This window comes from Eleutherodactylus coqui, chromosome 7 (assembly GCF_035609145.1).
Source record: "Eleutherodactylus coqui strain aEleCoq1 chromosome 7, aEleCoq1.hap1, whole genome shotgun sequence".
In the NCBI taxonomy this organism is placed as follows: Eukaryota; Metazoa; Chordata; class Amphibia; order Anura; family Eleutherodactylidae; genus Eleutherodactylus; species Eleutherodactylus coqui.
Window position 1 is genome coordinate 2,497,865 of NC_089843.1, and position 25,914 is coordinate 2,523,778.

Genomic DNA, 25,914 nt, shown 5'->3' on the forward strand with positions numbered 1-25,914 from the left:
GGGAAGATGGAGAATGGGGACAGCAGGGAAGATGGAGAATGGGGACAGCAGGGAAGATGGGGAATGGGGACAGCAGGGAAGATGGGGAATGGGGACAGCAGGGAAGATGGGGAATGGGGACAGCAGGGAAGATGGAGAATGGGGACAGCAGGGAAGATGGAGAATGGGGACAGCAGGGAAGATGGGGAATGGGGACAGCAGGGAAGATGGAGAATGGGGACAGCAGAGAAGATGGGGAATGGGGACAGCAGGGAAGATGGGGAATGGGGACAGCAGGGAAGATGGAGAATGGGGACAGCAGGGAAGATGGGGAATGGGGACAGCAGGGAAGATGGAGAATGGGGACAGCAGGGAAGATGGGGAATGGGGACAGCAGGGAAGATGGAGAATGGGGACAGCAGGGAAGATGGAGAATGGGGACAGCAGGGAAGATGGGGAATGGGGACAGCAGGGAAGATGGAGAATGGGGACAGCAGGGAAGATGGAGAATGGGGACAGCAGGGAAGATGGAGAATGGGGACAGCAGGGAAGATGGGGAATGGGGACAGCAGGGAAGATGGGGAATGGGGACAGCAGGGAAGATGGAGAATGGGGACAGCAGGGAAGATGGAGAATGGGGACAGCAGGGAAGATGGGGAATGGGGACAGCAGGGAAGATGGGGAATGGGGACAGCAGGGAAGATGGGGAATGGGGACAGCAGGGAAGATGGGGAATGGGGACAGCAGGGAAGATGGAGAATGGGGACAGCAGGGAAGATGGGGAATGGGGACAGCAGGGAAGATGGGGAATGGGGACAGCAGGGAAGATGGGGAATGGGGACAGCAGGGAAGATGGGGACAGCAGGGAAGATGGAGAATGGGGACAGCAGGGAAGATGGAGAATGGGGACAGCAGGGAAGTGTGAGGACCTTACGGCGGGTCTTAGATGTATTTATTGTTTTACAATATTCCGACCCTTTTAAAAAAAATAAATTAGTAGCAGACAAGTTTTAGGGACAACTATATTCCTAAAAGGGGTTGTCCAGGGACACCAAATATTTACATGGAGCTGTCACTTCTGGCACTAGGTCACGTGGTATGGCTCCTCTTTCGGTGCCCATCACATCATCATAGGGATGTTCTTTTGGCTCCTTTTAATAACTAAGCAGCCCCCAGTCTCTACATCAGTTGTGAGAGGGGAGGCGAGCTTAGTTTTTAGGATGAGTCAAGCAGCCAGGGTCCTTGATGACAAGACAGGCACAGAGAAAGAAGCCATACCACATGGCCTGCTGTCAGAACCAGGGCAGAAGTGCAGCTTCCGACACTGTGTATCCGTGTAAGCATTTGGCATTCCATAAATATGAAAAAAGACTTCGGCAGCATGCAAGGGTGCAAATCCATAGGAAAAATGTATTCTTGCATTACATACAAAAAGGCGACGTTTCGGCCATATTGGCCTTCCTCAAGCGCCATTTTGTATGTGATGGAGGAATATATTTTTCCTATGCATGCTGCCGAAGTCTTCTTCATATTTATGGTCCCTTTCAGGAGTTGGATTCGGTCTCCTGAGTACTCTGGCTGTTGCATCTATTAGCCCGACCCATGAGAAGTCACATTGTAAATAACATCACAGTAAATGCTCTGATATACAAATGGCAACAGTTTATTGGAAACAAATCTTCTCTTTCTCCGACAATAAACCGTCTATATTCCTCATACTAGCGTTATTTACAATGGCGAGAGTGATTGATGATGACTCCGGCCATTACCACACAATAGCTAGTATGGAGATCATACAAACAATATCAGTGATAGGCAGTGATGGTTTTCTGTATTCTAGTCGGGCATCAGAATGCATCTTGAGGCAGCAGGTCCCACAATGGAGCTCCACACCTGCCACCTTTTCCCCATTCTGAACATGAATATGGCTTCTCCTGTGTGACTTCTCTGATAACAAGACTTGTTTCTGGCAAACAAACATTCCCCACATCCTGAATAGCTACTCCCCTGTGTGACTTCTGAGATGCTCCACAAGATCTGATTTTTGGGTAAAACAGCTTCCACATTCTATGCATGAAAATAACTTCTCCCCTGTGTGAATTCTCTGATGTCTCTCAAGATGACCTTTAAGCATAAAACGTTCCCCACATTCTGAACATATAAAGGACTTCTCTCCTGTGTGAGATCTTAGATGTTCCACAAGAGAATCTTTGTGCGTAAAGCATTTCCCACAGTCCAAACAAGAATATGGCTTCTCTTCTTTGTGACTTCTCTGGTGCATAATAAGAGCAGATTTCTGGCTGAAACATTTCTCACATTCTGAACATGAATACGACTTCTCTCCTCTGTGACTTCTCTCGTGTGCAACAAGAGCAGATTTCTGGCCGAAACATTTCCCACATTCAGGACATGAAAATGGTTTCTCTCCTGCATGAAAAGATTTATTTCCAGCATGAAGTGGTTTATTCCTTGTGTGAAGTCTCTGATGTTTGCCGAGATCTGATTTTTGGGTAAAACATTTCCCACATTCTGAACATGAATACGGCTTCTCCCCAGTGTGAATTCCTTGATGTCTTTCAAGATGATGTTTAAGATTAAACCACTTTCCACATTTCAGGCATGAAAATGGCTTCTCTCCTGTGTGAGTTCTCTCATGTGCAACAAGATGTGATTTTCTAGTGAAAGATTTGCTGCATTCTGAACATGGAAATGGCCTCTCATCGATGTGAATTCTCATGTGCATTGAAAGGTTATATTTCTTTTTAAAACGTTTCCCACATTCTGAACATGAATATGGCGTCTCCCTGATGTTAACTCTTAGAAGTTTCGCAAGACTTGCCTTCTGACTAATATCGTTACCAAGATTGGGACTTGAATATGGATTCTCTTCTGCGTGACTTTTTAGATGTTCCACCAGTGTATGTCTACGTATAAAACATTTACCACATTCTGAACATGAAAATGGCTTCTCTCCTGTGTGAGTCCTCAAATGTTCAACAAGATTTGATTTATGGGTAAAACACTTTCCACATTCTGAACATGAAAATGGCTTCTCTCCCCTGTGTATTTTCTGATGTCTCTCAAGAGAATCTTTACGCATAAAGCATTTTCCACATTCTAAACATGAATACGGCTTCTCTCCTGTGTGAATTCTCTGATGTCCAACAAGATACCATTTCCTAGTAAAAGATTTCCCACATTCCGAACAAGAATATGGCTTCTCCCCGGTATGAATGGTTTGATGTTCAGCGAGCACGGCCTTCCTAGTAAAACATTTGCCGCACTCTGAACATGAAAACGGCCTCTCATCGATGTGAATTCTTTTGTGAATGGAAAGATTTGATTTTTTTTTAAAAGGTTTCCCACACTCAGAACACGCAAACATTTTGCCCAGTTTATGTCCACTTCTTTTTTTTCCAGTTCGTGATTGATCATATACCTCTTCATAATTGGGAGATAAAAGGTGATGTCCATGAGAGGCTCTGATACAGTCTTTACCTGGAAGAGGGAACAAATATTTTACCAAACCAAATAAGTGATGCTTTACTATACAATGAGCAATACAGTCAGCAAATCAAGACATAGCAATGCATGGAGGATTACAGGAAAGCTGCCATCAGATTCTAATCAATACATTAAACTGCAAGTATCAAATACTAATTTGAGGGCCCCCAAATCCATAGAAACTGGACTCTTCTAAGAATTAAAGGGATCTCATTCAATCATCAGGTTTGAGCCGCATCCAACACCAATGGCAAACAGTTGAGTTTGGTGATGAAAGACACAGTCATATCCTGCCCTGTAGTCACTGCAGAGTAAATATAATATATGGGAAAAGTCACATGGCTATCTATGTAATCCTAGTGGGAGCACCACTAAAAGAGCAGCGTTCCATTCTGGCTCATGGAATGGGTTCCGAGCAGAGGACTCTAATTTATAATGTCCATATTCCTTAATAGGGCACGTAGATAGGAGTTGTTTTAATGAGATAATCTCTATAAGGGTACCAAGAAAGTCAGTCAGACCCCTCCTCTAGATATGCCTTTGTTTAGTCCCACAAGAGACTTTACCATGAGATTGTGTCAATAATCCCCTGTACTATTCTGTATCATGTTCATAGAAAGCTGAGAAACCCAAAGATCCAAGCCTTTCCCTGCCCAGACTAGAGGCACAACATCCCCAGCCCTACCTCAGTCTGATGCAGATGCACAACATCCTCACCATTACCTCTGTGTAATGTAGATGCACAACATCCTCAGTCTAGTCACGGGCCATTATAGATGCACACCATCCTAAGCCTTGCCTCGGTCTGATGTAGATGCACAACATCCTCAGTCTAGTCACGCGCCAGGCTAGATGTACCGCATCCTCAGCCTTATCCCAGTCAGGTCTAGATGTGCAACCCCAACTCACAAAAACTTGGGATACGGTAACATGTAATAAATGTAAAGAAAAAGAGAATGCAAAGATTTGGACATTTCAACTAACAATATTTTATTCACAATAGAAAATAGAAGAAAAGGAAAGGGAGACTTTTTCCATTTCATTTAACAAAAAAATGCAGCAACACATCTCAAAAAAGTTCGAACAGAAGTATCCAAAAAAGAGCATGATAGAGAGGCCGAGTCTCTCAGAAGTAGAGCGAATCTGGGAAAAACTGCATCTAAAAATTGTGGAACAATTTCAGAAACAAATGTTCCTCAACATAAAATTGTGAAGAGTTTGAATATCCCGCCATGTAAAGTACAAAACATCAGCAAGAGATTCAGAGAGTCTGGAGAACTTCATGTGTACAAGGGACAAGGCTGATGGTCAGTACTGGATGCTGGAGATCTACCGGCCCTCAGGGGGCGCTGCATTAAAAACAGGCATGATTCTGTCACGCCAGTCGCTGCAGGGCTCAGGAATACTCCCAGAAATCATTGTCTCTGAACACAGTTCACCCTGCAGTCCACAAATGTAAGTAAACTGTATCACAAAAAGAAGAAGCCAAATATCAACCCAATCCAGAAACGCCGGTGTCTTCTGTGGGCCAAAGCTCATTTACAATGGGCCGAGGCAAAATGGAGAACTGTTCTGTGGGCAGAGGAATTAGAATGTGCAATACTTATTGGAAAGCACAGATGCCGTGTCCTGTGGAAGAGGGGGCACGACCCAACGGTAGACTCAGCTCCGCGCACCTTTTGTGAGATGTGTTGTTGTCATCAATTTCTACAGGAGGTCCTTTTGTTTTGTATGAATTGTTACAATGTCTCCTCCCCCTCTGATATGTTCTACTGTGGATACAATCTGGTCAGAGGAGGTCTTCAGATCACTGCAATCTCCTTTTCTTTACAATCATTTCCATTATTTTACACAGCGGCCCGACTTCTTTGGCATTGGGGCTGTACAACATCGGCAGCCTTATACTAGGAGCACAATATCCTCAGCTTTAGGAAGACATTTTTACGCTTCCTCTCAGTTATTCTATCAATCAATGGCTGACAAGAGAGAGCCCTTAACCCCTTAAGGACCAGAGGGTTTCAGTCCCAATGGAGCAGACCCTTCTCAGGGATTTTACTCATGTGGTGGTTCTCTGGACCCATTTTATTCTCCTGATCTGGTAAAATACTTTTTTCCGTTTTTTTTCTGTCCCATATACGGCTATTAAATATTTTTGTTTCACAAAATGTTTTTTCCGTTTTTTTAAATTTTATTTTATTAAGGGCAATCTGTAGAAACAAAAAAGGAAAAAGTATATAGTTTTTTAAATTTATAATTCTTTATTTTAAAATTATTATATTGATGTTAAAATAAAGTATGGGAGGGAATTTATTATAGAAAACCGATAAAATTACAAATGCTACCATGTCCCACCATGCCAAGGCTCAGGCACTGTGATCAAGATAGAAGTGTTGGCGGGTGGAGCTGCTGTCACACGGACCCCGGCATCTGTAGTTTGATGGATAACAGAAGTGTTTTAAGGCGTTTTCCTCCTTTTTGTTGGTATTTGAGCTGCTGGACGGGTCAGTCGGAGCACCTGAAGCCTTCATGCTAAAGCGCGGTAAATACGGCTTACTAACCAGATGAAGAGAATGTTGTGCCATGTGTTGGGCATTGTGACGCTTTAGGTTGGTATCAGCAGAGGGCGGTTTTCTTTTCTTAAATATATTTATCTTAATCTGTAATTTTTGACATCTGTCCCCGTGACCTCATATAAGACCTCAGAGGGGGATTCACACAGGTTTTGTATTTCACATTTTTCCGCTGTAACTGGATCTTCCATAGGACCCCGAGTACAGGGGAAACCATCCCCGTAGTGTGACAATTGTCACTGTCAGAGCTGGTCAGGGGTCTGCTCACACCCAACAGCTTTGACACGCTGGGGGTCCATGTGGGAAGTGGTAATGCCGCTCACTGAGCGCTATGTAGCTGGTAACAGAAAAGGTAGAAGCAGTTAAAATACGCTTTTGTCTTCTCCTTTGGGTACTCAACTGTATCTTACAGCCAAGAATCTGTCCTGATTCTTCTAGATTGCAGGAGCTTTAATCCCCCACCATTTATTTACACCACTTAATCCTTAATGGGTTAAATCCTATTCCCAGGCTTCCAGTAAACCTGGTAATACCCACTGATCCACCTGACTGGAGGAGCAGGACACCAGCAGGTGTCTACATGATATCCGTCGCCTCCATTGGGCGGCAGGTAGAACATTTTACATCTCAGTCTACAATTTAGGACAGAATAACCAGCAGATTCACGGACGGCTCTTACCGTTCACCGCCACCATTATGGGCTCTTCCAGTCCATCTGCTCTTCCACCATAACTTTCCTACAAGGATCCCACAGGAGACGAGGAGAAAGACAAAGGAAGACAAGATTATCCAGATGGAGGTCAAAAAGCCATAAACGACATGAAGCAATCTAAAGGAGAAGGATCCCCCTAAGTGGCCACCAGATGGGGCCAACATCCAGCCACGGATTCTACATCTGGCCAGGTTTCTGTCTTCCTACATGAAATGATCTCCGTCTATCTAGAAGTGATGACGGCTCAGTAACCCCAGATCTCAGGTCAGCGACCTCACGGCTTTTACAGTAAAGACCTATTAGCGCTGCAGACTGAACCTTCTTTCCTCCAGAGCGGTCGCTCTTCTCCTTTGTGGTCAGCTCACTGCACACAGGATTTTTAGTATCACAATATCACCCCAAGTCACTTACCCCTCAGTCTACATCCTGCTTGCATGGTATCATTGTTGTGTTTTTGTAAATACTTCTATTGCGTTTCTAGTGTTATTGTAACTTTATCAAGTTGAAGTTAAAGGTTAGAGATGAGTATTTGATAACAAGGAGGCAAGGTAAATATCATTAGTATTGATAGCACGTGGTCATCGTGGATTTGCAGTTGGTGAATCGTAGGAGATGGCTCCCCGGCCGAGAGACCACAACTACAACAAAGAGGTTCCTTCTATTTGTGAGATTGCTTCAAAACTGGGGATCCCCAGGTCTACCGTTACGTACAACATCAAGCTATTTTCTGAAACTAGGACCAACACAAATCAACCACAAAGTAGGAAGCCTAAAAGGACTCCAAAAACAGAAGGTAAGTCCATCATGCTGCTCTCCAAAAAGATGAGAACTGAGAACTGCTCCTGAAATTCAAGCAGATCCCAACTTCTAGGCCACGACAAGCAGGTATCTGTGGAAAGTCCCGAGAGAAGGCTTGGATCAACGGCCTCTTCAGTAGATTTACTGTATGAAAACCACTTCTAAAGAAAAAACTGCAGTGGGAGCAAAAACACAAAAATTGAACTGTAGAAGATTTCAAAAAATGACAAGTCCAAATCCAGCCGGGTCCCGGTGTTCATGTAGAGTTATAGTGAACTAAACCCAGCACCACCGAGGTTTCCCTAACAATCAGTTCTTTAATTAAAAGATAACATAAAAACACCAATGTGCATGACTGGAAACATTCCCAACGCGTCTCGGCTAGTACTGAGCCTACATGATCGCGGCAATACTTGTCACATGTCCAAACAGATGGAAGAGTAATGGATTGTAATAAACGAAGTAAAATGCCTACTGCAAATATGTGCCTCCCCTCTACACCACTAACACAGCTTCCTGTCTGAAAGTGCTGACTAACCCCTCTCCTCTCCTCTCCTCTCCCCCTCCCACCGTGTTTTTAACATTTTACTCAAAATGGCGCATTCTTCATCCAGGAATTCCGAGATAAGACCTCAGCTTCTTGAGGAAGAGATCCATATAAGGGCAATAACCAATCAGCTACAGATTCGTACTTCATGGTGTATTACCCATACATACCGTCTATAAACCCCATGCAGCTTGATTAAAATAAAGAAGTTTCATTTAGATGAACAGTAGGTTTCAGTGTGAGTCTTCGGTGCATGCACAGGCCTCAGGCCTTACACCTACTAATCAGGAAGGGGGCAGATATTCATCATTAGGTATATTAGTACCAATCAATAACAGAAGATGTTCTGCTGAGTGAGTTTTAAGTTTTCTGGCAGCCTCCTCAGTAAGACACATGAAAGCCCCTTGGAGTTACTTAAAAGATCCTCAAGGACCCTCAGATTGCGAGAAACAAGATTCTCTGCTCTGATGACACCAAGATGGAACATCTTGGCCTCTAAGCGTTCTGTCTGGAGGAAACCAGGTGCCACCCACCTGCCCAATACCATCCCTACAGTAAAGCCTGGTGGTGGAGTATCATGCTGGGGGAGGGAAGACCGGTCAGGGTGGAGGAAACCAGGCGCCACTCATCGCTGGCCCAATACCATCCCTACAGTGAAGCCTGGTGGTGGAGCATCATGCTGGGGGAGACTGGTCAGAGGCGATGGAAACCCGGCACCGCTCATCACCTGCCCAATACCATTCCTACAGTGAAGCATGGTGGTGGAGCATCATGCTGGGGGAGGGGAGACCAGTCAGGGTGGATGGAAACCAGGCGCCGCTCATCACCGGCCCAATACCACCCCTACAGTGAAGCCTGGTGGTGGGGCATCGTGCTGGGGGAGGGGAGACCGATCAGGGTGGAGGAAACCAGGCGCCGCTCATCACCGGCCCAATACCACCCCTACAGTGAAGCCTGGTGATAGAACATCATGCTGGGGGAGGGGAGGCAGATCAGGGTGGAGGAAACCAGGCGCCGCTCATCACCAGCCCAATACCATCCCTACAGTGAAGCCTGGTGATAGAACATCATGCTGGAGGAGGGGAGACCAGTCAGGGTGGAGGAAACCAGGCGCCGCTCATCACCTGCCCAATACCATCTCTACAGTGAAGCCTGGTGATAGAACATCATGCTGGAGAAGGGGAGACCGGTCAGGGTGGAGGTAACCAGGCGCCGCTCATCACCAGCCCAATACCATCTCTACAGTGAAGCCAGTGGTGGAGCATCATGCTGGGGGAGGGGAGGCAGATCAGGGTGGAGGAAACCAGGCGCCGCTCATCACCAGCCCAATACCATCCCTACAGTGAAGCCTGGTGATAGAACATCATGCTGGAGGAGGGGAGACCAGTCAGGGTGGATGGAAACCAGGCGCCGCTCATCACTGGCCCAATACCATCCCTACAGTGAAGCCTGGTGATAGAACAAACATCATGCTGGAGAAGGGGAGACCGGTCAGGGTGGAGGTAACCAGGCGCCGCTCATCACCAGCCCAATACCATCTCTACAGTGAAGCCAGTGGTGGAGCATCATGCTGGGGGGGGGGGGGGGGGGGGGGGGGGGAAGACCGGTCAGGTTGGAGGAAACCAGGTGCCGCTTATTACCTGCCCAATACCATCCCTACAATGAAGCCTGGTGGTGGAGCATCATGCTGGGGGAGGGGAGACCGGTCAGGGTGGAGGAAACCAGGTGCCGCTCATCACCTGCCCAATACCATCTCTGGTGGAGCATCATGCTGGGGGAGGGGTGACTGGTCAGGTTGGAGGAAACCAGGCGCCGCTCATCACCTGCCCAATACAATCCCTACAGCGAAGTCTGGTGGTGGAGCATCATGCTGGGGGAGGGGAAACCGGTCAGGGGGGATGGAAACCAGGCGCCGCTCATCACCTGCCCAATAGCATCCCTACAGTGAAGCCTGGTGGTGGAGCATCATGCTGGAGGAGCGGAGACCAGTCAGGGTGAAGGGAAACCAGGCGCCGCTCATCACCTGCCCAATACCATCCCTACAGTGAAGCCTGGTGGTAGAGCATCATGCTGGAGGAGGGGAGACCAGTCAGGGGGAAGGAAACCAGGAGCCGCTCATCACCGGCCCAATACCATCCCTACAGTGAAGCCTGGTGGTGGAGCATCATGCTGGAGGAGGGGAGACCAGTCAGGGGGAAGGAAACCAGGAGCCGCTCATCACCTGCCCAATACCATCCCTAAAGTGAAGCCTAGTGGTGGAGCATCATGTGGGGGAGGGGAGACCGGTCAGGGGGAATGGAAACCAGGCGCCGCTCATCACCAGCCCAATACCATCCCTAAAGTGAAGCCTGGTGATGGAGCATCATGGCGTGGGAGGGGAGACCGGTCAGGGTGGATGGAAAGCTGAATGGAGTGAAGTACAGAGATAATGACAACCTGATCCAGAGCACAAGGTACCTCAGACAGGGCAGAAGGGTCTCCTTCCAACAAGACAATGACCCCGAGTGGGCCGGCCAGAGCCCTGAACCCAATGGGACATCTCTGGAGAGACATGACAATGGCTGTCCACAGACGGCCCCCATCCAACTTGACAGAGGGCAGAAAACCCCTAAATCCAGGGGTGCAAACCTTGTGGCATCATCCCCAAGAAGACTGGAGGCTGGAATCACTGACGAAGGGGCTTCAGCTAATACAGAGTACAGGGTGGGAATACTGATGTCACTGAGGAATAGGAGGGGGGAGGGTGTCTGTTTTTTTAATTTACAGAGATTATGAATTAATTGAATGTTTGGTTTTGATTGAAGGTTTTCACCCTTAGACTCTAAAGCCTCATTCACACCGGCGTTTGCAATTTTGGTCCATGAGAAATGCACCGTTTTCACTGCGTGTGCATTTTTGGGGTGTCTGTGTAGTGTCCCCGACTTCAGGGCCACTCAGCACTTTGTCTCCCGTAGTGTGGAAATGTAGTTGTGATTGTCTGTCTGTCTTGTGCCATGTAGGGGACCGGGGTGTTTTGTGTGTTGTCTGGGGTCACTGTAAGGTCACTGTCTGGGGTCACTGTAAGGTCACTGTCTGGGGTCACTGTAAGGTCACTGGTGTTGTCTCTGTCTAACTTGTATATGTGTGAGACTACCTACCCTCATGTGTCTTGTGAGTAACCTCCAAGAGCAGTCCTGGGATTGGGTAGAAGGGTTCACCCAGAATCCCCAGGGGTTAGCTGAGAGGGAGGTTATAAATACTAGCACAGGGGTGTAGTTAGTTAGAAGAAGAGGATGAGGAGAGAGGGTGAGGAAAAAGAAAGAAGGAATGAATAAGAGTAAACAAGACTGTGCCTACTCTAAAGTCTAGACTAAGAAAAGTGGACAGAGAAGGAGAGAGGAGGAGAGCTGAGGGGAGCAGAGGGGAGGGGAGAGGAGAAGAGCGGGAGGAGAGCGGAAGGAGAGAGGAGGGGAGAGCGGAAGGAGAGAGGAGGGGAGAGCGGAAGGAGAGAGGAGGGGAGAGCGGAAGGAGAGCGGAAGGAGAGCGGGAGGAGAGCGGGAGGAGAGCGGAAGGAGAGAGGAGGGGAGCGGAGGAGAGAGGAGGAGAGAGGAGGGGAGCGGAAGGAGTGAGGAAGGAGAGAGGAGGGGAGCGGGAGGAGAGAGGAAGGAGAGCGGAAGGAGAGAGGAGGGAGAGAGGAAGGAGAGAGGAGGGGAGCGGTGAGGAGGGGAGGAGAGCGGAAGGAGAGCGGAAGGAGAGAGGAAGGAGAGAGAAAGGAGAGAGGAAGGAGAGCGGGAGGAAAGAGGAAGGAGAGAGGAAGGAGAGCGGGAGGAGAGCGGGAGGAGAGAGGAAGGAGAGAGGAAGGAGAGAGGGAGGAGAGAGGGAGGAGAGAGGAAGGAGAGCGGGAGGAGAGCGGGAGGAGAGAGGAAGGAGAGAGGAAGGAGAGAGGGAGGAGAGAGGAGGGGAGCGGTGAGGAGGGGAGGAGAGCGGAAGGAGAGAGGAAGGAGAGAGGAAGGAGAGCGGGAGGAGAGAGGAAGGAGAGAGGAAGGAGAGCGGGAGGAGAGCGGGAGGAGAGAGGAAGGAGAGAGGAAGGAGAGAGGAAGGAGAGAGGGAGGAAAGCGGGAGGAGAGAGGAAGGAGAGCGGGAGGAGAGCGGGAGGGGAGAGGAGGAGAGCGGAAGGAGAGAGGAGGAGAGAGGAAGGAGAGAGGAAGGAGAGAGGAAGGAGAGAGGAAGAAGAGAGGAAGGAGAGAGGAAGGAGAGAGGAAGGAGAGAGGAAGGAGAGAGGAGGAGAGCGGGAGGGGAGAGGAGGAGAGCAGGAGGAGAGAGGAAGGAGAGAGGAGGAGAGCGGGAGGAGAGCAGGAGGAGAGAGGAAGGAGAGAGGAAGGAGAGAGGAAGGAGAGAGGAAGGAGAGAGGAAGGAGAGAGGAAGGAGAGAGGAAGGAGAGAGGGAGGAGAGAGGGAGGAGAGAGGGAGGAGAGAGGAAGAGAGAGGAAGGAGAGAGGAGGAGAGAGGAGGAGAGGAGGGGAGCGGAGGGGAGGGGAGAGGAGGAGAGTGGAAGGAGAGAGGAGGAGAGAGGAACGAGAGAGAGGAGAGCGGGAGGGGAGAGGAGGAGAGCGGGAGGGGAGCGGGAGGAGAGCAGGAGGAGAGAGGAGGAGAGCGGGAGGGGAGAGGAGGAGAGCGGGAGGGGAGAGGAAGGAGAGAGGAGGAGAGCGGGAGGGGAGAGGAAGGAGAGAGGAGGAGAGCGGGAGGGGAGAGGAGGACAGCGGGAGGGGAAAGGGGGAGAGCGGGAGGAGAGCAGGAGGAGAGAGGAAGGAGAGAGGAAGGAGAGAGGAAGGAGAGAGGAAGGTGAGAGGAGGAGAGCCCGGGGAAGGTAGTATCTATTTCATCCCCACTGGAAGAAGCATTGCCAGTCAGGGCAAGACCTCACGGATCCCAGTTGTAATAGAGAGCGGCCACTGTCAACAGTGAGTAGGCTACCTCCGAGCAAGCAGAAGGATAGTGGCCACAGGGGTGTCAGATAGTTTCCCTTCATTCCGCCACAAATAACGTCCTCACGATAGCAAGAGAGAAAACGGTGAATTATCTTCTGCCTAAGAAGGAATCAGTAACAGTCATTTCTGAGAGAACCATAGTTTGCCGGTTACCACTGAAATGTTATGGACTTGTTAAAGAGTTGAGTAAACTTTATATCCTGGGTTCACCAGGTCATCCCTGGATTGGACGATTTTATAATCGCCATCAGTACGTTTGCTGTAAAGGATATTGGCGTCACGATCTATTGTGTATGTCTACTGCAACCGTTGGGAGCTGGGTCAGGCCGCAGCCAACCTACGCAGCGGCAGAGCCACCTCTGACAGCCATCTTATTTCCCCGCTGTCTCCCCCACCCGGTGAGGTCTGTGCCCGCTTACGGCATATGTGCGGTTCCTTAATCTGTATTGCATCCATATTCACTGCATTTTTCATGTGCAAAAACAAATACAAGAAGGCCCAGATGATGGCGCTTTATTGTCCACTGTCTCCTAGCAACAAGTGTAAACAAAAAGCAGCGAACGTGCATGTAACAGACGCTTTCACTGGACTTTTCTTTTTACACCCCTATATACTTTTGTGGGTGATTTTGGTCCGTAATACAGATGAAAATGGGTCATTGGGATGCAGGATGACTATCTGCCATATACGACACACAACCCATCTTACACCAATGCCAGTCAGCTGCTGCAAAAGCTAATAAAGTCTTGGGGTGCAGTAAAAGAGGTATAGGGGCGAAGGACGAGAACATTATCCTCCCACTATATAAGGCACTAGTCAGGCCTCACATGGAATACTGCGCACAGTTCTGGTCACCGGTGCTCAGGAAAGATGTTACAGGGCTGGAGGGGGTTCAAAGAAGGGCGACTAAACTAATACATGGAATGAGAGGACTGGAATACCCAGAGAGGCACCAAAACTGGGATTATTCACCCCAGAAAAAAGACGGCTAAGGGGCGACCAAATAACCATGTATAAGTACATGAGGGGACGATACAAGGATCTCTGCCAGGATCTGTTTATACCCAGGACTGCGACGGTAACAAGAGGACATCCGCTACGTCTAGAGGAAAGCAGGTTTCATCACCAACACAGAAGGGGGTTCTTTACTGTAAGAGCAGTTAGACTGTGGAACTCTCTGCCTGAGGATGTGGTGATGGCAGGATCCATAGAGGAGGTTAAGAGGGACTGGATGTCTTTCTGGAGAAGAAGGATATTACAGGATATAAATATTAGGTTAATTGTCAATCCTGGTATACAGGCAGGTAGGAACTATTAGGGGTTGGTCCAGGGAACAGTCTGATTGCCATTAGGGAGTCGGGAAGGAATTTTCCTTCAAAAGGGCTAATTGGCTTCTGGCCTTGGGGTTTTTTGCCTTCCTCTGGATCAACACAGGAGGATAAACAGGCTGGACTAGATGGACATTGTCTTCATTCGGCCTTACATACTATGTTACTGTGTTACAATCAACGCAACGGGGAAGGCTCTGACTTACCTACCATAAAAGAAATAGTATCTACAGTCTCGTCCAACTGCACCGATGAAAAAATGCTGGCAGTGTGTAAGGGTGAACATTGGTCCCATTACTATTCGGCAGCGCGCTGCAGGTTCAGCATCTCTCTGTCACGGTAGCTGTACTCTAACACAACTTATAGCTCAACCTTCTGTTACTTTTTTTTTGTTTATTATAAAACCCAATAAAAATTATTGAAAAGTAAATAGTTTATTCTGCACATCTGAACACTTCAATTCCAGCAGACCCATCACTATCTGGAGGCAAATGCCTGCACTCATCTATGGGATCTGGTGGGAAGTGGCCGCAGAGGGCACTGCAGTCACTGAGGCCGAAGGGGCAACACCGGATGGAAGAATGGGAGTATTATCCAGTTTCAACCCCTTCTATGTCCCAATACTGCTGTCAGCGGAGCGTGCAAGGTTTACAGCAGAAATAAACACTTCTCTCGCACTGAATCTCAACTACCAACTGGATATCCAACCAGATGGAAGTTCAACACTGCATTTTATGAAACCAGAAACCATGTGTAACCCCAACCGATCGCAGCCAAGAAGATGGACTAGAGCGTCTACTGCAGGCGGCCGGAGGAGTCTAGTAGAAAGCTGCATCTCATCAACCTATAGAGGATTTGTAGAACCTCAGCATCATCTACCTGCTGGTTATCCGGAACATCTTCCTCTGGACTGTCCTGGGAATACAGACGGCAGGGACATCTCTCTGGTGGGGATCTCCTACTGGATCCATCTATAGGTAATAACCAGAGACTGAATACATTGTATATATGATGATGGGCGAGTCTAGGTGACACTCATTACCGCTCTCTATAATCAGGAAGGTCTCCTCTTACCCAGAGATGTACGAGGCCGGTGGTCCTCCATCATGATGTCCTTGTACAGATCCCGGTGTCCCTCTAAATACTCCCACTCCTCCATGGAGAAATAGACAGCCACATCCTGACACCTTATAGGAACCTGACAACACAATATCCAGTCATCAGCCAGAGCCCCCCTGTGTAATCTCCCCCCACGTTCCCCGCAGTCACCTCTCCTGTCAGCAGCTTCATCATCTTGTTGGTGAGGTCTAGGACCTTCTGGATCAGGGAGTGAGGGGGAGGAGCTGTGATGGGGCTCCACCCTCCTGACTCCTGGAGATGGATGATGGGAGTCACAGCCGCTGTCTTCACTACTGTGTACTCCTGTGGATGATGAGACACTGATCACTACATGGAGGCCAACAATACTTCACCTTCCAGTCATTACCTGCTTTACTAGCAGAGAGGAGTGATATCATGTGGAGCTCTCACCTCTCCGGTTATCAGGTCGATCATGTCTAGGGTGAGGTCTAATATCCCAACAGCCATGTTGTGTCTATCCTTGTTCATCCTTGGTGGATCAATTTCCATAATTACGTCCTTGTACAGATCCCCGTGTCCCTCTAAATACTCCCACTCCTCCATGGAGAAATAGACAGCCACATCCTGACACCTTATAGGAACCTGACAACACAATATCCAGTCATCAGCCAGAGCCCCCCGCTAGAATGTCCCCCCACATTCCCCACAGTTACCTCTTCTGTCATCAGCCAGAGCCCCCCGGTATAATGTCCCCCCACATTCCCCGCAGTCACCTCTCCTGTCAGCAGCTCCGTCATCTTGTTGGCGAGTTCTAAGAACTTCTTCTCTTCTATCTGTGCATGAGGTGGAGGCTTGGTGATGGGTTTCTGGGTCCGGCTCCATCCTCCTGACACACAGGGAGTCACAAGCTCACCAAACAACTTCTTCACTACTGGATAATCCTATGTATGGTGAGAAACTGATCACTACATGGAGTCTAAGGGTGGCTTTAACTGAACAAATCAAAACGATAGTCATTCAGGGAATGGAAGCAGAGCATCTTCTATCCACCCGCATCCGTTCATGGTGATCAGGCAGTCATTTAAAGATGAATGACGGCCTCTTTACATTGAGCAAGAACACCTTCAATTGTCACTCCGATTCTATGTTGGGCCGCCTTTGACCTCAATGACTACAGTCCCCCTCCGCGGCTACTTTCCACCAGATTCCCATAGATGTGTGGAGGCATTTACTTTCATTCCTCCAGGAGAGCTTCAGATAGTGATGCGGGAAATGATCGGTGTGTTAGGGGTGCACGGATCGAGATCTGGACTTCGGGCTAGCCAATGAAGCTCGCAGACATTCTGCTCCTCAAACCAGGCCTCAAGATTGCATGCTCTATGACATGGTGCTTGGTCATGTTGGTAGAGATATGGAGCTGTACCAAAATAGCAGCACATAGAAGGTGATGCCACTTTGTCCGAAATCTCTCTGTACCTATCGGCATTGAGGGCGGACTCACTATAAGCAATGGTCCTAGTCCTTCCCAGCAGAAACACCCCCAACTATTGCTAAAAATTGCTCATTTTGGCAATTTGTCTGCCAATATTTTGCTCATGTAAAGCCACCCTAAGAATCCTTCACCTTTCCATTCACTTATTTTATTAATGAAGATAAAACCTCTCACCTCTCCGGTTATCAGGTCGATCATGTTTAGGGTGAGGTCTAATATCCCCGCAGCCATGTTCCTTCTGTCCTTCTCCATCCCTGGTGGGTCATCTAGTAAGACCATCCTTCCTCACAGGAGACCTCAGCTGTGAGAGTCCAGCCCCTCCGGCACCTGGGAGAGAATGAGGAAGACAGGATGTAAAATCACATTTGGAAGGACATCTTCCCTGAAGTCTAGTCACTAACTGGGGATTATAGAGGACTACTGATAGCGTGTAACGGAGAGGATATATGTATATATGGGCCAATAGACAAAGCTGGCTTTATCCCTGAAGCTCTGAGAAAATCTTCTGCTCCCAAGAAGGTACTACAGAAGTCAGCAGCGGTTCCGGGTCCCATGTAGTCATATATTTGGGTAAGAGTGTCTAGAAATCCCCTTGTAGTCATCTCAGACACACTCTGGTTCCTGTCAGGTCAGGAATTAACAGACTCAGAGCTGGACCTACGGACTTCATGGTGTTTGAAGCCAACCAGCTTGGAATGCCTGACCTAGGAGTTGTAGGGTGGGCTCTAAATGAGGAGGTCACATAAAACAGATGGTCTGATAAAGTACCAGTCTTGGAAGTCGGAGATTAGAACTTGACTACTATTGGTAAGAGGAAACCTCTTGCAGGAATGAACATTCTGGAGAGCGCAATTCTGGCCTGCCCTCGATAGTTTGGTCTGCCATTGGGACCTGAGAGGGCGACCCGAAGAGCAAAAGGGCTTTTAAAAATTTTTCAGCTCAGCAAAAGACGAGTTCTGTACCTTCCCTGGACTTCCCTGATAAACTCAGGTCAAATGTATTGTTTGTCTCAAGGAGGAAACTCCTGATACTTCAGGTCAAGTACTGACAAGTCAGCAGAAATGAGCCAGCGAGCCCTTCTTCTTGTAAATCAGGAATGCCAATATCTTTCTTAGAATCAGCTCGTCCTCTTAAACAAGAGTCGAGCAGAAGGTGACTTATTTTATGTCAGATGAACATGAAATTACCCAAGAAAACAATACCAATCACACCGACCAATGACACGAGTCACAGAGAGCCCTGACCAATAACAAAACACAAGTCACCCCGACTAACGACACACGTCACAGAGACCCCTGACCAATAACATAACACAAGTCACACCGACCAATGACACGAGTCACAGAGACCCCTGACCAATAACATAACACAAGTCACACCGACCAATGACACGAGTCACAGAGACCCCTGACCAATAACATAACACAAGTCACACCGACTAATGACACGAGTCACAGAGACCCCTGACCAATAACATAACACAAGTCACCCCGACTAACGACACGAGTCACAGAGACCCCTGACCAATAACATAACACAAGTCACCCCGACCAATGACACGAGTCACAGGGAGCCCTGACCAATAACATAACACAAGTCACACCGACCAATGACACGAGTCACAGAGAGCCCTGACCAATGACATAACACAAGTCACACCGACCAATGACACGAGTCACAGAGACCCCTGACCAATAACATAACACAAGTCACACCGACCAATGACACGAGTCACAGAGACCCCTGACCAATAACATAACACAAGTCACACCGACCAATGACACGAGTCACAGAGACCCCTGACCAATAACATAACACAAGTCACACCGACTAATGACACGAGTCACAGAGACCCCTGACCAATAACATAACACAAGTCACCCCGACTAACGACACGAGTCACAGAGACCCCTGACCAATAACATAACACAAGTCACCCCGACCAATGACACGAGTCACAGAGAGCCCTGACCAATAACATAACACAAGTCACACCGACCAATGACACGAGTCACAGAGAGCCCTGACCAATGACATAACACAAGTCACACCGACCAATGACACGAGTCACAGAGACCCCTGACCAATAACATAACACACAAGTCACACCTACCAATGACACGAGTCACAGAGACCCCTGACCAATAACATAACACAAGTCACACCGACCAATGACACGAGTCACAGAGACCCCTGACCAATAACATAACACAAGTCACACCGACCAATGACACGAGTCACAGAGACCCCTGACCAATAACATAACACAAGTCACACCGACCAATGACACGAGTCACAGAGACCTCTGACCAATAACATAACACAAGTCACACCGACCAATGACACGAGTCACAGAGACCCCTGACCAATAACATAACACAAGTCACACCGACCAATGACACGAGTCACAGAGAGCCCTGACCAATAACATAACACAAGTCACCCCGACCAATGACACGAGTCACAGAGAGCCCTGACCAATAACATAACACAAGTCACACCGACTAACGACACACGTCACAGAGAGCCCTGACCAATAACATAACACAAGTCACCCCGACCAATGACACAAGTCACAGAGACCCCTGACCAATAACATAACACAAGTCACACCGACCAATGACACGAGTCACAGAGAGCCCTGACCAATAACATAACACAAGTCACACCGACCAATGACACGAGTCACAGAGACCCCTGACCAATAGCATAACACAAGTCACACCGACCAATGACACGAGTCACAGAGAGCCCTGACCAATAACATAACACAAGTCACACCGACCAATGACACGAGTCACAGAGACCCCTGACCAATAACATAACACAAGTCACACCGACCAATGACACGAGTCACAGAGACCCCTGACCAATAACATAACACAAGTCACACCGACCAATGACACGAGTCACAGAGACCCCTGACCAATAACATAACACAAGTCACACCGACCAATGACACGAGTCACAGAGACCCCTGACCAATAACATAACACAAGTCACACCGACCAATGACACGAGTCACAGAGAGCCCTGACCAATAACATAACACAAGTCACACCTACCAATGACACGAGTCACAGAGACCCCTGACCAATAACATAACACAAGTCACACCGACCAATGACACACGTCACAGAGACCCCTGACCAATAACATAACACAAGTCACACCGACCAATGACACGAGTCACAGAGACCCCTGACCAATAACATAACACAAGTCACACCGACCAATGACACGAGTCACAGAGAGCCCTGACCAATAACATAACACAAGTCACACCGACCAATGACACATGTCACAGAGACCACTGACCAATAACATAACACAAGTCATACCGACCAATGACACGAGTCACAGAGACCCCTGACCAATAACATAACACAAGTCACACCGACCAATGACACAAGTCACAGAGACACCTGACCAATAACATAACACAAGTCACACCGACCAATGACAGGAGTCACAGAGACCCCTGACCAATAACATAACACAAGTCACCCCGACTAATGACACGAGTCACAGAGAGCCCTGACCAATAACATAACACAAGTCACACCGACCAATGACACGAGTCACAGAGAGCCCTGACCAATGACATAACACAAGTCACACCGACCAATGACACGAGTCACAGAGACCCCTGACCAATAACATAACACAAGTCACACCGACCAATGACACGAGTCACAGAGACCCCTGACCAATAACATAACACAAGTCACACCGACCAATGACACGAGTCACAGAGACCCCTGACCAATAACATAACACAAGTCACCCCGACCAATGACACGAGTCACAGAGACCCCTGACCAATAACATAACACAAGTCACACCAACCAATGACACGAGTCACAGAGACCCCTGACCAATAACATAACACAAGTCACCCCGACCAATGACACGAGTCACAGAGAGCCCTGACCAATAACATAACACAAGTCACACCGACCAATGACACGAGTCACAGAGACCCCTGACCAATAACATAACACAAGTCACACCGACCAATGACACGAGTCACAGAGACCCCTGACCAATAACATAACACAAGTCACACCGACCAATGACACGAGTCACAGAGACCCCTGACCAATAACATAACACAAGTCACACCGACCAATGACACGAGTCACAGAGACCCCTGACCAATAACATAACACAAGTCACATGGACCAATGACACGAGTCACAGAGAGCCCTGACCAATAACATAACACAAGTCTCACCGACCAATGACACGAGTCACAGAGACCCCTGACCAATAACATAACACAAGTCACCCCGACCAATGACACGAGTCACAGAGAGCCCTGACCAATAACATAACACAAGTCACACCGACCAATGACACACGTCACAGAGACCCCTGACCAATAACATAACACAAGTCACACCGACCAATGACACGAGTCACAGAGACACCTGACCAATAACATAACACACGTCACACCGACCAATGACACGAGTCACAGAGAGCCCTGACCAATAACATAACACAAGTCACACCGACCAATGACACGAGTCACAGAGACCCCTGACCAATAACATAACACAAGTCACCCCGACCAATGACACGAATCACAGAGACCCCTGACCAATAACATAACACAAGTCACACCGACCAATGACACAAGTCACAGAGACCCCTGACCAATAACATAACACAAGTCACACCGACCAATGACACGAGTCACAGAGAGCCCTGACCAATAACATAACACAAGTCACCCCGAACAATGACACGAGTCACAGAGAGCCCTGACCAATAACATAACACAAGTCACCCCGAACAATGACACGAGTCACAGAGACCCCTGACCAATAACATAACACAAGTCACACCGACCAATGACACGAGTCACAGAGACCCCTGACCAATAACATAACACAAGTCACCCCGAACAATGACACGAGTCACAGAGACCCCTGACCAATAACATAACACAAGTCACACCGACCAATGACACGAGTCACAGAGACCCCTGACCAATAACATAACACAAGTCACACCGACCAATGACACGAGTCACAGAGACCCCTGACCAATAACATAACACAAGTCACCCCGACCAATGACACACGTCACAGAGAGCCCTGACCAATAACATAACACAAGTCACACCGACTAATGACACGAGTCACAGAGACCCCTGACCAATAACATAACACAAGTCACACCGACCAATGACACGAGTCACAGAGACCCCTGACCAATAACATAACACAAGTCACCCCGACTAACGACACGAGTCACAGAGACCCCTGACCAATAACATAACACAAGTCACCCCGACTAATGACACGAGTCACAGAGAGCCCTGACCAATAACATAACACAAGTCACACCGACCAATGACACGAGTCACAGAGAGCCCTGACCAATAACATAACACAAGTCACCCCGACTAATGACACACGTCACAGAGACCCCTGACCAATAACATAACACAAGTCACCCGACCAATGACACGAGTCACAGAGACCCCTGACCAATAACATAACACAAGTCACCCCGACTAACGACACGAGTCACAGAGACCCCTGACCAATAACATAACACAAGTCACACCGACCAATGACACGAGTCACAGAGACCCCTGACCAATAACATAACACAAGTCACACCGACCAATGACACGAGTCACAGAGACCCCTGACCAATAACATAACACAAGTCACCCCGACCAATGACACGAGTCACAGAGACCCCTGACCAATAACATAACACAAGTCACACCGACCAATGACACGAGTCACAGAGAGCCCTGACCAATAACATAACACAAGTCACACCGACCAATGACACGAGTCACAGAGAGCCCTGACCAATAACATAACATAAGTCACACCGACCAATGACATGAGTCACAGAGACCCCTGACCAATAACATAACACAAGTCACACCGACCAATGACACGAGTCACAGAGACCCCTGACCAATAACATAACACAAGTCACACCGACCAATGACACGAGTCACAGAGACCCCTGACCAATAACATAACACAAGTCACACCGACCAATGACACGAGTCACAGAGACCCCTGACCAATAACATAACACAAGTCACACCGACCAATGACACGAGTCACAGAGACCCCTGACCAATAACATAACACAAGTCACCCTGACTAATGACACGAGTCACAGAGACCCCTGACCAATAACATAACACACGTCACACCGACCAATGACACGAGTCACAGAGACCCCTGACCAATAACATAACACAAGTCACATCGACCAATGACACGAGTCACAGAGACCCCTGACCAATAACATAACACAAGTCACACCGACCAATGACACGAGTCACAGAGAGCCCTGACCAATAACATAACACAAGTCACACCGACCAATGACAGGAGTCACAGAGACACCTGACCAATAAGATAACACAAGTCACACCGACCAATGACACGAGTCACAGAGACCCCTGACCAATAACATAACACAAGTCACCCTGACTAACGACACACGTCACAGAGAGCCCTGACCAATAACATAACACAAGTCACACCGACCAATGACACGAGTCACAGAGACCCCTGACCAATGACATAACACAAGTCACCCCGACTAACGACAGGAGTCACAGAGACCCCTGACCAATAACATAACACAAGTCACACCGACCAATGACACGAGTCACAGAGACCCCTGACCAATAACATAACACAAGTCACACCGACCAATGACACGAGTCACAGAGAGCCCTGACCAATAACATAACACAAGTCACACCGACCAATGACACGAGTCACAGAGACACCTGACCAATAACATAACACAAGTCACATCGACCAATGACACGAGTCACAGAGACCCCTGACCAATAACATAACACAAGTCACACCGACCAATGACACGAGTCACAGAGACCCCTGACCAATAACATAACACAAGTCACACCGACCAATGACACGAATCACAGAGACCCCTGACCAATAACATAACACAAGTCACACCGACCAATGACAGGAGTCACAGAGACCCCTGACCAATAACATAACACAAGTCACACCGACCAATGACACGAGTCACAGAGAGCCCTGACCAATAACATAACACAAGTCACCCCGACTAACGACACACGTCACAGAGACCCCTGACCAATAACATAACACAAGTCACACCGACCAATGACACGAGTCACAGAGACCCCTGACCAATAACATAACACAAGTCACACCGACCAATGACACGAGTCACAGAGACCCCTGACCAATAACATAACACAAGTCACATCGACCAATGACACGAGTCACAGAGACCCCTGACCAATAACATAACACAAGTCACACCGACCAATGACACGAGTCACAGAGAGCCCTGACCAATAACATAACACAAGTCACACCGACCAATGACAGGAGTCACAGAGACACCTGACCAATAACATAACACAAGTCACACCGACCAATGACACGAGTCACAGAGACCCCTGACCAATAACATAACACAAGTCACCCTGACTAACGACACACGTCACAGAGAGCCCTGACCAATAACATAACACAAGTCACACCGACCAATGACACGAGTCACAGAGACCCCTGACCAATAACATAACACAAGTCACACCGACTAATGACACGAGTCACAGAGACCCCTGACCAATAACATAACACAAGTCACCCCGACTAACGAAACACGTCACAGAGACCCCTGACCAATAACATAACACAAGTCACACCGACCAATGACACGAGTCACAGAGACCCCTGACCAATAACATAACACAAGTCACACCGACCAATGACATGAGTCACAGAGACCCCTGACCAATAACATAACACAAGTCACCCCGACTAACGACAGGAGTCACAGAGACCCCTGACCAATAACATAACACAAGTCACACCGACCAATGACACGAGTCACAGAGACCCCTGACCAATAACATAACACACGTCACACCGACCAATGACACGAGTCACAGAGACCCCTGACCAATAACATAACACAAGTCACACCGACCAATGACACGAGTCACAGAGACCCCTGACCAATAACATAACACAAGTCACACCGACCAATGACAGGAGTCACAGAGACACCTGACCAATAACATAACACAAGTCACATCGACCAATGACACGAGTCACAGAGACCCCTGACCAATAACATAACACAAGTCACACCGACCAATGACACGAGTCACAGAGACCCCTGACCAATAACATAACACAAGTCACACCGACCAATGACACGAATCACAGAGACCCCTGACCAATAACATAACACAAGTCACACCGACCAATGACAGGAGTCACAGAGACCCCTGACCAATAACATAACACAAGTCACACCGACCAATGACACGAGTCACAGAGAGCCCTGACCAATAACATAACACAAGTCACCCCGACTAACGACACACGTCACAGAGACCCCTGACCAATAACATAACACAAGTCACACCGACCAATGACACGAGTCACAGAGACCCCTGACCAATAACATAACACAAGTCACACCGACCAATGACACACGTCACAGAGAGCCCTGACCAATAACATAACACAAGTCACCCCGACCAATGACACGAGTCACAGAGAGCCCTGACCAATAACATAACACAAGTCACCCCGACTAACGACACACGTCACAGAGACCCCTGACCAATAACATAACACAAGTCACACCGACCAATGACACGAGTCACAGAGACCCCTGACCAATAACATAACACAAGTCACACCGACCAATGACACACGTCACAGAGACCCCTGACCAATAACATAACACAAGTCACATCGACCAATGACACGAGTCACAGAGACCCCTGACCAATAACATAACACAAGTCACACCGACCAATGACATGAGTCACAGAAACCCCTGACCAATAACATAACACAAGTCACACCGACCAATGACACGAGTCACAGAGACCCCTGACCAATAACATAACACAAGTCAC

At 48.3% G+C, this 25,914-nt stretch overlaps 1 protein-coding gene across 6 annotated transcripts in view; it reads right to left on the reverse strand.

The window, feature by feature from the left end:
* Window positions 1–1,621: 1,621 nt before the first annotated feature.
* The window catches only part of LOC136572305 (zinc finger protein 665-like), a 52,706-nt gene continuing 28,413 nt past the window's right edge, over window positions 1,622–25,914 (reverse strand). For 4 of the 6 annotated variants that reach the window (XM_066572773.1, XM_066572776.1, XM_066572774.1 and 1 more), the window contains exons 2-9: window positions 17,151–17,303; window positions 16,258–16,425; window positions 15,935–16,126; window positions 15,674–15,826; window positions 15,479–15,602; window positions 15,284–15,375; window positions 6,733–6,790; window positions 1,622–3,477 (exon numbers count right to left, since the gene is read on the reverse strand). In XM_066572773.1, the coding sequence (XP_066428870.1) occupies window positions 1,979–3,477; window positions 6,733–6,790; window positions 15,284–15,375; window positions 15,479–15,602; window positions 15,674–15,826; window positions 15,935–16,126; window positions 16,258–16,425; window positions 17,151–17,255 (2,391 nt within the window). In that variant the 5' untranslated portion in view covers window positions 17,256–17,303 and the 3' untranslated portion in view covers window positions 1,622–1,978. Of the gene's footprint in view, window positions 3,478–6,732; window positions 6,791–15,283; window positions 15,376–15,478; window positions 15,603–15,673; window positions 15,827–15,934; window positions 16,127–16,257; window positions 16,426–17,150; window positions 17,304–25,914 lie in introns of those variants that run through there. The other 2 variants (XM_066572777.1, XM_066572778.1) reach the window with 2 other exon arrangements.